The 13,670-nt window shown below is 38.4% G+C and overlaps 1 protein-coding gene across 2 annotated transcripts in view; it reads right to left on the bottom strand.

The window, feature by feature from the left end:
* LOC123529323 (reelin-like) overlaps nt 1-13,670 on the bottom strand; it is a 418,269-nt gene that overhangs the window by 119,023 nt on the left and 285,576 nt on the right. For both annotated transcript variants that reach the window (XM_045309613.2, XM_045309612.2), the window contains exon 39: nt 8,333-8,553. In XM_045309613.2, the coding sequence (XP_045165548.2) occupies nt 8,333-8,553 (221 nt within the window). The remainder of the gene's footprint in view (nt 1-8,332; nt 8,554-13,670) is intronic.

The raw sequence follows: 13,670 nt of genomic DNA on the forward strand, positions 1-13,670 counted from the left end.
AAAGCTTTGATAGTAACAGAGATATTTGACTTTTTCAAAAACTGTAACAAAAAAATTTTAAGTTAAAAAGGGGCATAACTCTGTCAAAATTCAAACCAGAGTTATGGGAATTATTTCTCCTGGTGTATACTTTGATAGTTAATGACTATTTCAAGTTTCAAGTCAAAAGCTTTGATAGTAACAGAGATACTTGACTTTATCAAAAACTTAATCCAAAAAATCTAAGTTAAAAGAGTGCATAATTCTGTCAAAATTCCAATCAGAGTTATGGGAATTTTTTCTCCTGGTGTATACTTTGATAGTAAATGACTAATTTAAGTTTCAAGTCAAAAGCTTTGAAAGTAACAGAGATATTTGACTTTATCAAAAACTTAAACAAAAAATTCTAAGTTAAAAAGGGGCATAACTCTGTCAAAATACAAATCAGAGTTATGGGGATTATTTCTCCTGGTGTGGACTTTGATAGTAAATAATATTTTAAATTTCAAGTCAAAAGCTTTGATAGTAACAAAGATATTTGACTTTATCAAAAACTTTAACCAATGGCGACACCGACGCCAACGCTGGGGCAAGTGCAATAGCTCTACTTTTTCTTCGAAAAGTCGATGGGCTTTGTATACTTAGTGGTGGTGGTAAATTTTGATTAATTGATGTTTATGTTAAATTTTGTTTAACTGGTGATGATGGTAAAAAGTTTTTTTTACTTGGTAGTGATGGTGGTGAGTTTTGTTTGTGTGACTGTAAGTTTTATTTACTCGGTGTTGACGGTGGGGGTGGTATTAAAATTTTGTTCATTTGTTGGTGGCAGTGTTTACTTCATGGTGATGATATTTAGTTATTAGTGATTGTGAGTATTGTTTACTTCATGGTGGTGGTGTTAAGTTTTGTCTTGGAGGTGGTGAATTTCATTTACTTCATTGTGGTGGTGAGTTTTCTTTATACTTGGTAGTGTTGGTGAATTTTGTTTGCTTGGTGGCTGAAATGGGGAGATTTGTATACTTGTTGGTGGCAGCGGATGCGTTTTTGTTAACTTTGTGATGGTAGGGGTGATGGTGTGGAGTTTTGTTTATGTGGAGGTGGTGGTGAGTTTTTTTTGACATAGTCATGGTGTTGAGTTTTGGTTACTTGGTCATGGTGGTGAGGTTTGTTTACTTGGTCATGGTGGAGAGTTTTTGCTTAAATGGTCTTAGTGGTGGGTTTTGTTTACTTGGTCATGGTGGTGAGTTTTGTTTACTTGGACATGGTAGTTTTGTTAACTTGGTCATGCTGGTGAGTTTTGGTTACTTGGCCATGGCAGTTTTGTTTACTTGGTCATGATGGTGAGTTTTGTTTACTTGGTCATGGTAGTTTTGTTTACTCAGTCATGGTGGTGAGTTTTGGTTACTTGGTAATGGTGGTGAGTTTTGATTACATTGTCATGGTGGTGAGTTTTGGTTACTTGGTCATGGTGGCGAGTTTTGTCTACATGGTCATAGTGGTGTGTTTTGTTTACTTGGTCATGGTGGTGAGTTTTGCCTACATAGTCATGGTGGTGAGTTTTGGCAACTTGGTCATGGTGGTAAGTTTTGGTTACTTGGTCATGGTGGTGAGTTTTGTTTACATGGTAATGGTGGTGAGTTTTGGTAACTTGGTCATGGTGGTGAGTTTTGTTTACTTCGTCATGGTGGTGGTGAGTTTTGGTTACTTGGTCATGGTGGTGAGTTTTGTTTACATGGTAATGGTGGCGAGTTTTGGTAACTTGGTCATGGTGGTGAGTTTTATTTACTTGGTCATGGTGGTGGTGAGGTTTGGTTACTTGGTTATGGTGGTGAGTTTTGGTTACTTTTGTTTACTTGGCTGTGATTAGTTCTGTTTACTTGGTGTGGCTGGTAAAGGTGTTAAGTTTTAACTTGACTTGAAGAAGGGGTTGAATTTTGTTTAACTGGTTGTGACAATGGTGAGTTTTTTTTTGTTTTTTTTTTAGTTTGGTCTTATGGTATTGAGTTTTGTTTCCTTGGCTAAGATGGGGAGTTTGTAAAGTATTGTTTACTCAGTGATGTTGAGTTTTGTTAACTTGGTGGTGGTGAGTTATTTTTATTTGGTGGTGACTGTGGTGAGTTTTGTTTACTTGATGGTTAGTTCCAATCACTTGGTGGTGTGTTTTAGTTCACCTGGTGGTACTTGTTAGTTTCAGTTAGTATTGTTAACCTATTTGTAGTGGTAGTGTGTTTTTGTGAGTATTGTTTGTCTGTTCATGAAGAGTTTTAGTGAGTATGGTGGTGGTGGTGGTGGTGAGTTTTTTTTACTTGGTCATGGTATTGAGTTTTGCTAAAATTGTTTACTTAGTGATGGTGATGAGTTTTGTTTTGTGAACATAGTGCTGCTGGTGCTGGTGGTGAGTTTTTGTATTAGGTGGTGATTGTGGGGTGTATTGTTTTTTTTTGTGGTGAGTTTCATTCACTTGGTGTTGGTGCTGGTGAGCTTAAGTTTACTTAGTGATGGCAGTTCTGAGTTTTAGTTTACTTGGTGGTGGCAGTTCTGAGTATTAGTTTACTTGGTGGTGGTAGTTGTGAGTTTGAGTTTACTTTGTTATGGTAGTGGCAAGTTTTAGTTTACTTTGTGGTGGTAGTGGTGAGCCTGAGTTTACTTGGTGGTAGTTGTGAGTTTGAGTTTACTTTGAGGTGGTAGTGGTGAGTCTGAGTCTAATGGTGATGGTAGTGGTAAATTTGAGTTTACTTGGTGGTGGTGGTGAGCTTTAGAGTTAATGTTATGGTTATGGTGGTGAGTTTTAGTTTACTTGGTGGTGGTGGTAAGTTTTAGTTTACTTGGTGGTAGTGGTGAGCTTTAGAGTTTATGTGATGGTGATTGTGTTGAGTTTGAGTTTACTTGGTGGTAGTGGTGAGTTTCAGTTTACTTGGTGGTGGTGGTTTTGAGTTTCCGTTTACTTGTTGGTGGCGGTAGTAGTTGGTTTGTCTTTATGTGGTGGTTAGTTTTGTTTACTTAATTGTTGTGGTGTTGGTGTGTTTTGTTTATTTGATAATGACAGTGGTGAGTTTTGTTTGCTTAGTGGTGGTGGTGTTGAGGACTTGTTTACTTGATGGTGGTGGTTAGTTTAATTGAGTACTGTTTACTGATTGGTAGCAGTAGTGTGTTTTGTTCAGTACTGCTTACTTGTTTCTGTGGTGGTAAGTTTTGTCTACTTGGTCATGACAGTGGTGAATTTTGTTTATTTGGTGGTGATGAAGAATTTTATTAACTGGGTGGTTACTGTGAGTTTTGTTTACTTGGTAGTCATGGTTGGGAAAGTAATGAATGTTGCTTACTTGGTGGCTGTTGTCATGAGTTTAATTTACTTGATGATGGTAGAAGTGGCTGTGAAATTTGTTTCCTTGGTGGAGGTGATAGTGAGTTATGTTTCCATGTTTACTTGGTGGAGGTGATGCTGAGAATGTTTCCTTGGTGGAGGTGATGGTGAGTTATGTTTACTTGGTGGAGGTGATGGTAACTAATGTTTCCTTGGTGAAGGAGATGGTGAGTTATGTTTACTTGGTGAACTTCATGGTGAGTTATGCTTACTTGGTGGGGTGATGGTGAGTTAGTTTACTTGGTGGAGGTATTGGTGAGTCATGTTTACTTAGTGAAGGTGATGGTGAGTTATGTTTACTTGGTGGAGTCGATGGTGTGTATGTTTCCTTGTTGAGATGAAAGTGTGTTTGGTTTACTTGGTGGAGGTTATGGTGAGTCATGTTTCCTGGCAGGAGGTGATGGAAAGTTACATTTACTTGGTGGAGGTAATGGTGAGTTATGTTTACTTGGTGGAAGTAATGGCGAGTCATGTTTCCTTGCAGGAGGTGATGGCGAGTTATGTCTACTTGGTGGAGGTGACAGTGAGTTGTGTTTACTTGGTGGAGGTAATGGTGAGTCATGTTTCCTTGCAGGAGGTGGTGGTGAGTTATGTTTACTTGATGGAGGTGATGGTGAGTTGTTTCCTTGTAGGAGGTGAAGGTGAGTCAGGTTTCTTTGGTGAAGGTAATGGTGAGTTATATTTACTTGGTGGAGGTAATGGTGAGTCATGTTTCCCTAGTGAAGGTGATGGTGAGTTATGTTTACTTGGTGGAGGTGATGGTGAGTCAGGTTTCCTTGGTGAAGGTGATGGTGAGTTATATTTCCTTGGTGGAGGTAATGGTGAGTCATGTTTCCTTAGTGAAGGTGATGGTGAGTTATGTTTACTTGGTGGAGGTGATGGTGAGTTATGTTTCCTTGGGGGAGGTGATGGTGAGTTATGTTTACTTGGTGGAGGTGATGGGAGTTGTAGTTTCCTGTGGAGGTGAGGTGAGTATGTTTTCTTGGGGGAGGTGATGGTGAGTTATGTTTACTTGGTGGAGGTGATGGTGAGTTATGTTTCTTGGTGAGAGTGATGGGAGTGTATGTTTCTTGGTGGATAGGTTATGATTTGGGGGAGTATGTGAGTTTTACTTGGTGGAGGTGATGGTGATTTATGTTTTCTTGGTGGAGGTGGTGAGTTATGTTTACTTGGTGGAGGTGATGGTGAGTTATGTTTACTTGGTGGAGTGATGGTGAGTATGTTTCTTGGGGGAATGAATGGTGAGTTTACTGGTACTTTGTGAGAGTTATAGGTGAGGTGTGAGTATTTACTTGGTGGAGGTAATGGTAGTCAGTTTCCTTGGTGAAGGTGAAGTGGTGATATATTGTTATTTCTTTCTGGAGTGAGGTGATGGTGAGTTATGTTTACTTGGTGGAGGTGATGGTGAGTTATGTTTACTTGGTGGAGGTGATGGTGAGTTATGTTTCTTGTGGGGATGGTGAGTATGTTCTTGGTGGAGGTGATGGTGAGTTATGTTTACTTGGTGGAGGTGATGGTGAGTTATGTTTACTTGGTGGAAGTGATGGTAAGTAATGTTTCCTTGGTGAATGAGATGGTGAGTTATGTTTACTTGGTGAACTTCATGTTGAGTTATGTTTACTTGGTGGAGGTGATGGTGAGTTATGTTTACTTGGTGGAGGTAATGGTGAGTCAGGTTTCCTTGGTGAAGGTGATAGTGAGTTATATTTATTTGGTGGAGGTAATGGTGTCATGTTTCCTTAGTGAAGGTGATGGTGAGTTATGTTTACTTGGTGGAGGTGATGGTGAGTTATGTTTACTTGGTGGAGGTGATGGTGAGTTATGTTTACTTGGTGGAGGTGATGGTGAGTTATGTTTCCTTGGTGGAGGTGATGGAGAGTTATGTTTACTTGGTGGAGGTGATGGTGAGTTATGTTTACTTGGTGGAAGTGATGGTAAGTAATGTTTCCTTGGTGAAGGAGATGGTGAGTTATGTTTACTTGTTGAACTTCATGGTGAGTTATGCTTACTTGGTGGAGGTGATGGTGAGTTAGTTTACTTGGTGGAGGTAATGGTGAGTCATGTTTACTTAATGAAGGTGATGGTGAGTTATGTTTACTTGGTGGAGGTGATGGTGAGTCTGGTTTCCTTAGTGAAGGTGATGGTGAGTTATATTTATTTGGTGGAGGTAATGGTGAGTCATGTTTCCTTAGTGAAGGTGATGGTGAGTTATGTTTAGTTGGTGGAGGTGATTGTGAGTTATGTTTACTTGGTGGAGGTGATGGTGAGTTGTTTCCTTGGTGGAGGTGATGGTGAGTTATGTTTACTTGGTGGACGTGATAGTAAGCATGTTTCCTTGGTGAAGGTGATGGTGAGTATGTTTTCTTGGTGGAGGTGATGTTGAGAATGTTCACTTGGTGGAGGTGATGGTGAGTTATGTTTACTTGGTGGAGGTGATGGTGCGTTATGTTTACTTGTTGGAGGTGATGGTGAGTTACGTTTCCTTGGTGGAGATGATGGTGAGTTATGTTTCCTTGGTGGACGTAATAGTAAGCATGTTTCCTTGGTGAAGGTGATGGTGAGTATGTTTTCTTGGTGGAGGTGATGGTGAGAATGTTTACTTGGTGGAGGTGATGGTGAGTTATGTTTCTTGGTGGAGGTGATGGTGAGTTATATTTATTTGGTGGAGGTGATGGTGAGTTATGTTTACTTGGTGGAGGTGATGGTGCATTATGTTTACTTGGTGGAGGTCATGGTGAGTTATGTTTCCTTGGTGGAGGTGATGGTGAGTTATGTTTCCTTGGTGGTCGTGATAGTAATCATGTTTCCTTGGTGAAGGTGATGGTGAGTGTGTTTTCTTGGTGGAGGTGATGGTGGTGGTGAGAATGTTTACTTGGTGGAGCTGATGGTGAGTTATGTTTCTTGGTGGAGGTGATGGTGAGTATGTTTTGTGATGGTGAGAATGTTTACTTGGTGAAGGTGATGGGGAGTTATGTTTATTTGATGGAGGTGATGGTGAGTTATGTTTACTTGGTGGAGTTGATGGTGTGTATGTTTCCTTGTTGAAGGTGATAGTGTGTTTTGTTTACTTGATGGAGGTTATGGTGAGTCATGTTTCCTGGCAGGAGGTGATGGTAAGTTACATTTACTTGGTGGAGGTAATGGTGAGTTATGTTTACTTGGTGGACGTAATGGTGAGTCATGTTTCCTTGCAGGAGGTGATGGTGAGTTATGTCTACTTAGTGAAGGTGATGGTGAGTTATGTTTACTTAGAGGAGGTAATGGTGAGTCATGTTTCCTTGCAGGAGGTGATGGTGAGTTATGTTTACTTGATGGAGGTGATGGTGAGTTATGTTTACTTGGTGGAGGTAATGGTGAGTCATGTTTCCTTGCAGGAGGTGATGGAGAGTTATGTTTACTTGATGGAGGTGATGGTGAGTTGTTTCCTTGTAGGAGGTGATGGTGAGTCAGGTTTCTTTGGTGAAGGTGATGGTGAGTTATATTTACTTAGTGGAGGTAATGGTGAGTCATGTTTCCTTAGTGAAGGTGATGGTGAGTTATGATTACTTGGTGGACGTGATGGTGAGTCAGGTTTCCTTGGTGAAGGTGACGGTGAGTTATATTTCCTTGTAGGAGGTGATGGTGAGTTATGTTTATTTGGTGGAGGTGATGGTGAGTTATGTTTATTTGGTGGAGGTGATGGTGAGTTATGTTTACTTGGTGGAGGTGATGGTGAGTTATGGTTACTTGGTGGAGGTGATGGTGAGTTATGTTTCCTTGGTGGAAGTGATAGTAAGTATGTTTCCTTGGTGAAGGTGATGGTGAGTATATTTTCTTGGTGGAGGTGATGGTGAGAATGTTTACTTGGTGGAGGTGATGGTTAGTATGTTTTGTGATGGTGATAATGTTTACTTGGTGGAGGTGATGGTGAGTTATGTTTCTTGATGGAGGTGATGGTGAGTATGTTTTGTGACGATGAGAATGTTTACTTGATGGAGGTGTGTATGTTTCCCTGTTGGAGGTGATAGTGTGTTTTGTTTACTTGGTGGAGGTGATGGTGAGTTATGTTTACTTGGTGGAGGTGATGGTGTGTATGTTTCCTTCTTGAAGGTGATAGTGTGTTTTGTTTACTTGGTGGAGGTTATGGTGAGTTATGTTTACTTAGTGGAGGTGATGGTGTGTTTTGTTTATTTGATGGAGGTGATGGTGAGTTGTGTTTACTTGGTGGAGGTGATGGTGTGTTTTGTTTATTTGGTGGAGGTGATGGTGAGTTATGTTTACTTGGTGGAGGTGATGGTGTGTTTTGTTTATCTGGTGGAGGTGATGGTGAGTTATGTTTAGATGGTGTGTTTTGTTTACTTGGTGGAGGTGATGGTGAGTTATGTTTACTTGGTGGAGGTGATGGTGTGTTTTGTTTACTTGGTGGAGGTGATGGAGAATTATGTTTACTTGGTGGTGAGTTGGTGGCGGTGGTGGTGACTTTTATTTACTTTGTGGTGGTAGTGATAAATTTTGCTTACTTGGTGGTGGTGAGTTTTGTTTACTTTGTTGTGTTTGCGACTTTTATTTATTTGATGGTGGTGGTGGTGAGTTTTGTTTACTTTGTTGTGTCTGCGACTTTTATTTATTTGATTGTGGTGGTGGTGATGAATTTTGCTAACTTGGTTGTGGTTATTGTGAGTTATATTTACTTGGTGGTGGTGATGTCGACTTTTGTTTATCTGGTGGTGGTGGTAATGATTACTGGTAGTAGAGAGTTATGTTTACATAAAGCACACAGAGCTACTATACAAGTAAACAGAGTTACATGCATACAGAGCACACACTTCACACACGATACACTTTGGCAAATTTTACAACTGTAGAGTTTGAACTTCTGTACCATAAACAAAAACATGTCTGCATCTATCGATTTGAATTCCCATGCTAGGTTTGGTGATCACAGAGGTTGCAGTTATAAAGATATTATATGAAACTAAAGGCAAGCTAGAAGTTGTGAGAAATACCCACCCACAAACATAAAGACTATCAAGAGGTATAACAATCCTCCTCCAATATTTTGAAGTTCCTCCATAATATATACTGCTGTGCATGACACTATCATGACACAGTGCAGATGACACATCAGCACAATTTGGTACAACCAAATGCCACGTCTTCCCGCCATCTGCTGAATATTCCAGTCTTACAGGGTACTTGTGTGTAGCTTCTGAGGAGCAGCCAACATTTATCTACATAAAGGAAAACAAATTTTCACAAGGAGAAATATATATTTATGGTTATAAAATTGACATTTAAAAAGATATCTTTCTTGCAAACCAGACATGGATTTCCAGTGTATTCACCAGTGCTAGAAAACTTCATTTTACACCCCAGAGTTTAAGATGACTCTTGTGCAGTAAATGACGTAAAATGAACTACATACATATAGAAGATTTATGCAGGAATTTATATTTTATAACATAAAACTGAACTAGAATGTGTCTGTAGGACACAGGGTATGCCCCCCAGCGGTACATTTGTCACATATAAGGGGAAATCATTCAAATGTTTGCAGTCTTAATGGGGTATAGCCTCAAAAAAAAATTATGAAATGGATTCATTATTCGTTACCATATACTTTTTGAGCTATGAGCATCACAAACAAAATATCCACTATTTTGGCTATTTCAAGGGCCATAACTCTGTACTAAACGCTTAAATTCTCAAGAAGAATGCCAAGTGTGCAAGGTCACATTATGATAAAGACTCAAGCAAGGATTCATGAATTTACGTTAAAAACTTTTTGAGTGAGGCACAAAATTAGGTGAAAATGTGTATTTTTTGACTATTTCAGGGGCCATAACTCTAAAAATAGGGGGGACCCAGATGAAAAATAGGAGGTGCTGCAAGTTCATATCATGATAAAGATTCATGCAAGGTTTCATCAATTTATATCAAATACTTTTTGAGCTAGGCATGTTACAAGGTGAAAATGTGCATTTTTGACTATTTCAGGGGCCATAACTCTAAAACTAGGGGGGACCCAGATGAAAAATAGGAGGTGCGCAAGTTCATATCATGATTAAGACTCATGCAAGGTTTCATGAATCTATATCAAATACTTTTTGAGCTAGGCGTGTCACAAGGTGAAAATGTGCATTTTTGACTATTTCAGGGGCCATAACTCTAGAAATAGGGGGCGGAGCCAGATGAAAAATAGGAGGTGCGCAAGTTCATACCATGATAAAGACTCATGCAAGGTTTCATGAATCTATATCAAATACTTTTTGAGCTAGGCGTGTCACAAGGTGAAAATGTGTATTTTTGACTATTTCAGGGGCCATAAATTAGGGGGCGGAGCCAGAAAAAAACAAGAGCACCGCCTTGCGGGTGCTGACGCTCATCTGATTTTTTTTGTGTAATAGAAATATTGTCCTACCCATGATTTTCTTAGTCTAAAAAGGGCCATCATTCTTGCAAAAAGCAGGATAGAGTTATGTTTCTTGATGTACAGTGTCCACTTATGATGGTGAAAAACTGTTGCAAGTTTTAAAGCAATAGCTTTGATAGTTTATGAGAAAAGTTGACTTAAACATAATACTCAACCAAGAAAATGATTTTCTAAGTCCAAAAGGGGCAATAATTATTGCAAAAAGCAGGATGGAGTTGTGTACAGGGTCAGCTTATGATGGTGAACAAGTGTTGCAAGTTTCAAAGCAATAGCTTTGATAGTTTAAGAGAAAAACTTGACCTAAACATAAAACTTAACCAAGAAATCTGATAAGTCCAAAAGTGGCCATAAATCTTGCAAAAAGCAGGATGGAGTTATGTTTCTTGCTGTACAGGGTCTGCTTATGATGGTAAACAAGTATTCCAAGTTTCAAAGCAATAGCTTTGATAGTTTAGGAGAAAAGTTGACCTAAACATAAAACTTAACCAAGAAATCTGATATTTTCTAAGTACAAAAGGGGCCATAAATCTTACAAAAAGCAAGATGGAGTTATGTTTCTTGCTATACAGGGTCAACTTATGATGGTGAAGAAGTATTCCAAGTTTCAAAGCAATAGCTTTGGTAGTTTAGGAGAAAAGCTGACCTAAACATGAAACTTAACCAGGCAATGCCGACGCCGACGCAGACGCCGACAACTGCTCAAGTGATGACAATAACTCATCATTTTTTTTCAAAAAATCAGATGAGCTAAAAAAGAAGGTGCGCAAGTTCATATCATGATAAAGACTAATGCAAGGTTTCATTAATTTATATCAAATACTTTTTGAGCTAGGTGTGTCACGAACTTCGGACGGATGCACAGACAGACGCACCTACATATGGATACTTATGTGGCTACTCTTTTGTTCTCTCTATTGTTCTTTTAGCGATGTAAGAGAAAAATAGCCACATAAAAGCCTTACGGAATGAATGACATCAAAGAAAAAGTACAGTTACCTATTGTGGGGGGGCACAATAAAAATTCAATACCTGGACAGTTCCTTTTTGTTCCTTTCAGCATATTTCTTGATTCTAAAGTTATTTTATCAAAAATACATAATGTTACACTGCAATTGATAAAACAACACCAGTACTAAACATCGTTATTTGTCTTTGAAACGTCATGACATCTTTCCTATTTATGGACGTTGATTTCCTGCTTTGTCTAATTACGCTGCTATAAGAAAATAGTCCTACAAAGAAGTGCCATTCGTTTGATTTAATTTTTATTATTATTTTTTGAATATGGCATGCAAGAAAAAGATTCAATCACTGGCTGTATGAGCAGATGGAAATATCAGGCTCTCTGGTAACTGTTTATAAGGTAACTCAGCAGAGCCTTGTTACTGCCTAAACAGTTGCCCTTGAGCTAGATATGCCCATCTGCACCTACAACCAGTGAAAGAATCTTATCAATGTATATGTTGAGTTAAACATGTCCATCCTTCTTTGTAACAGGGAGTATAATACTGAATAAAACAACATTTAAGGAGGCATATTATTTTTAAAAAGTTTTATTTGTAAAAACTTTAAAAGTTTGTATATTTTTTCTTAAATTTATAAAGTAAACTAGAACTGTGTCCACAGGACACAGATGCCCCCACATACTGTGCAATCCTCTATATAGCAAAAACTATCAAAAGGCCACAACTGCAGTAAAATATTCACAGAAAAAAATCCTTCCTTTGTAGTCATCTGCACATCAAGCTTGTTCATCTGTGGAAGTTTGAAGCAAATCAGGCTAACAGTATGAGAGGAGTTGGACACACAAGATTTTCCCCTATATTCCATATAGCAAAAACTATCAAAGGGCCATAACTGCAGTAAAAATAGTCTCAGAAAAAATCCCTCCTTTATTGTCATCTGCACATCCGAGCTTGTTCATCTGTGAAAGTTTAAGCAAATCAGGCTAATAGTGTGGGTGGAGTTGGATACATAAGATTTCAGGACGTACATACAGTCTCCTAGACCTAACCCAACCTCATTCCTAGCTGAAGTAATTGTAAGAAAACCATTTTTCTGTTAGTAACAATGATCTTGACCTTGACCCCATGTACAATTTAAGTAATGGCCTCCATGCACACTTCCTATATTCCAAGTTTGGTTGCAATACCTTAATACTATATTAGTAACATAATATATACCATATAAAGAGCAATGTTGGCAGTTATCAACACCTTATGCATTAGCATAGGATAACTGACTGTTTACTTATGATAATCTCAGTTGAAACCAATTTTCAACATTACTAATTATTCATCCACATCATCAAATAGTCCATATAGCAACAGCTGTAAAGCAATACGAGTGTAAGACAACCACACATACAAACAGTCGTGGAGGCAGTTACCGACACCATTTGGCAGTTATGGGCACCCACACATTTGAAAAAAAAAATCAAATTAACATGTTGACAAACAATGAGTAAGCTACGAGATGAAGAGAAGTCAGCTGTAACACTTAAAAATATATAAACAAAAATGATAATAAGTTGCAAGATGTTTAAGACTTTTCGTCACTTTGGCTAGAGCTATATTGTATATTTGCCATGTGTATAAGACCGATGCTTTTTCCTTGATGTTTAATACACACGCGCAAGTAGACCTAGACTAGCTCTAAACTTAGTATACAGTAGAACTTTTTAAAGCCAATAAAGGATGAAATGCAACAATTTTCAGTGCCTAGACTATACAACCACAGAGAATATATAAGAGGTGTCCAAGCACCTTAGTTTCGTAGCATTTTTTTTTCAAGTAAGCAGGGTTAAGTTTTTGTACACAGTTACATGTCTGTAAACCTAGCCAAATCATGGACCTATAACAGCAGTATTTTACATCAGAGTCTAGATCTGATAATGTAGGAAACCGAAAATGTTTTTCAGTCAATTACACTGACAAACGAACAGACACATTAATAAACAGACAGACAAACTTTATCCCTGCCACTTTTCCTAAGAAACTAGATCGAGCACTCAATCGCACTTACGTTTCGTATGAGGGAAGCTCTAAAAGTCTCAATATAATAGGGCTATTATAACAGTAGCTCGATCTGGGATGCTGTATTCGGCTCAAGTGGATTTTTGCCAGACAGGATCTCACGAGGCATGCAAGCGCCGACTGTGATCTTACCTTGCAAAATCCACAAGAGCTAAAAATACAAAATCCCAGATTTAGCTAATGTTATAATGACCCTCCACCTGTTTTGTTAATAATTACTGAACGAAATCTTCAATATTTATCAATATTAAAATGGAACTTAGTGAGGTTTTTATGTACGCTATGTAAAGAACTGTGTAAAGTCATGCATGTTAATGAAAGTAGTCCAGCAACATATAATACAAAAGGTACAATACGGATTTTTTTCCTGCCAGTTTATATTTACTTGTGAAATATAAGCCGATTTTTTTTACAGAATTTATATATGTATATAATAAAGATCTATTCTGTTCTGAAAGAAGCACAAAAGATCTATATTTACAGGTTAGGGAATCGGTCTAGACTACGAATTTTCTAATGGGGTCGAAAACTGCCGACAAAATGTTTTTATGTCAGCAGATATCGACACCCCATTCTGTCCTGTATCCTTGGCATCTTGGTGATAGTTTCTTCCATAATTGTTGTCAAGGACATCTTTCCCATCTGTCCTCTTGTTGCAAACGCGAAAATAACTGATTTTTTCAAAAGCAATTTCAAGGGAGAGAACACTATCCACCTTACGACTTGCAATATAACTCTTCCAAATATTGCTGTGGGAGATACGTCCTGTCAGTAAGAACAATATCTTGATGTAAAACGATAGTGCACAGGAGTTTCGTTTGGACTCATAGACATTAAGGAAGAACTTGTGACGTCATAAAAACGTCACTAAAAATATTAA

This window comes from Mercenaria mercenaria, chromosome 13 (genome assembly GCF_021730395.1).
Source record: "Mercenaria mercenaria strain notata chromosome 13, MADL_Memer_1, whole genome shotgun sequence".
Taxonomy (NCBI): domain Eukaryota; kingdom Metazoa; phylum Mollusca; class Bivalvia; order Venerida; family Veneridae; genus Mercenaria; species Mercenaria mercenaria.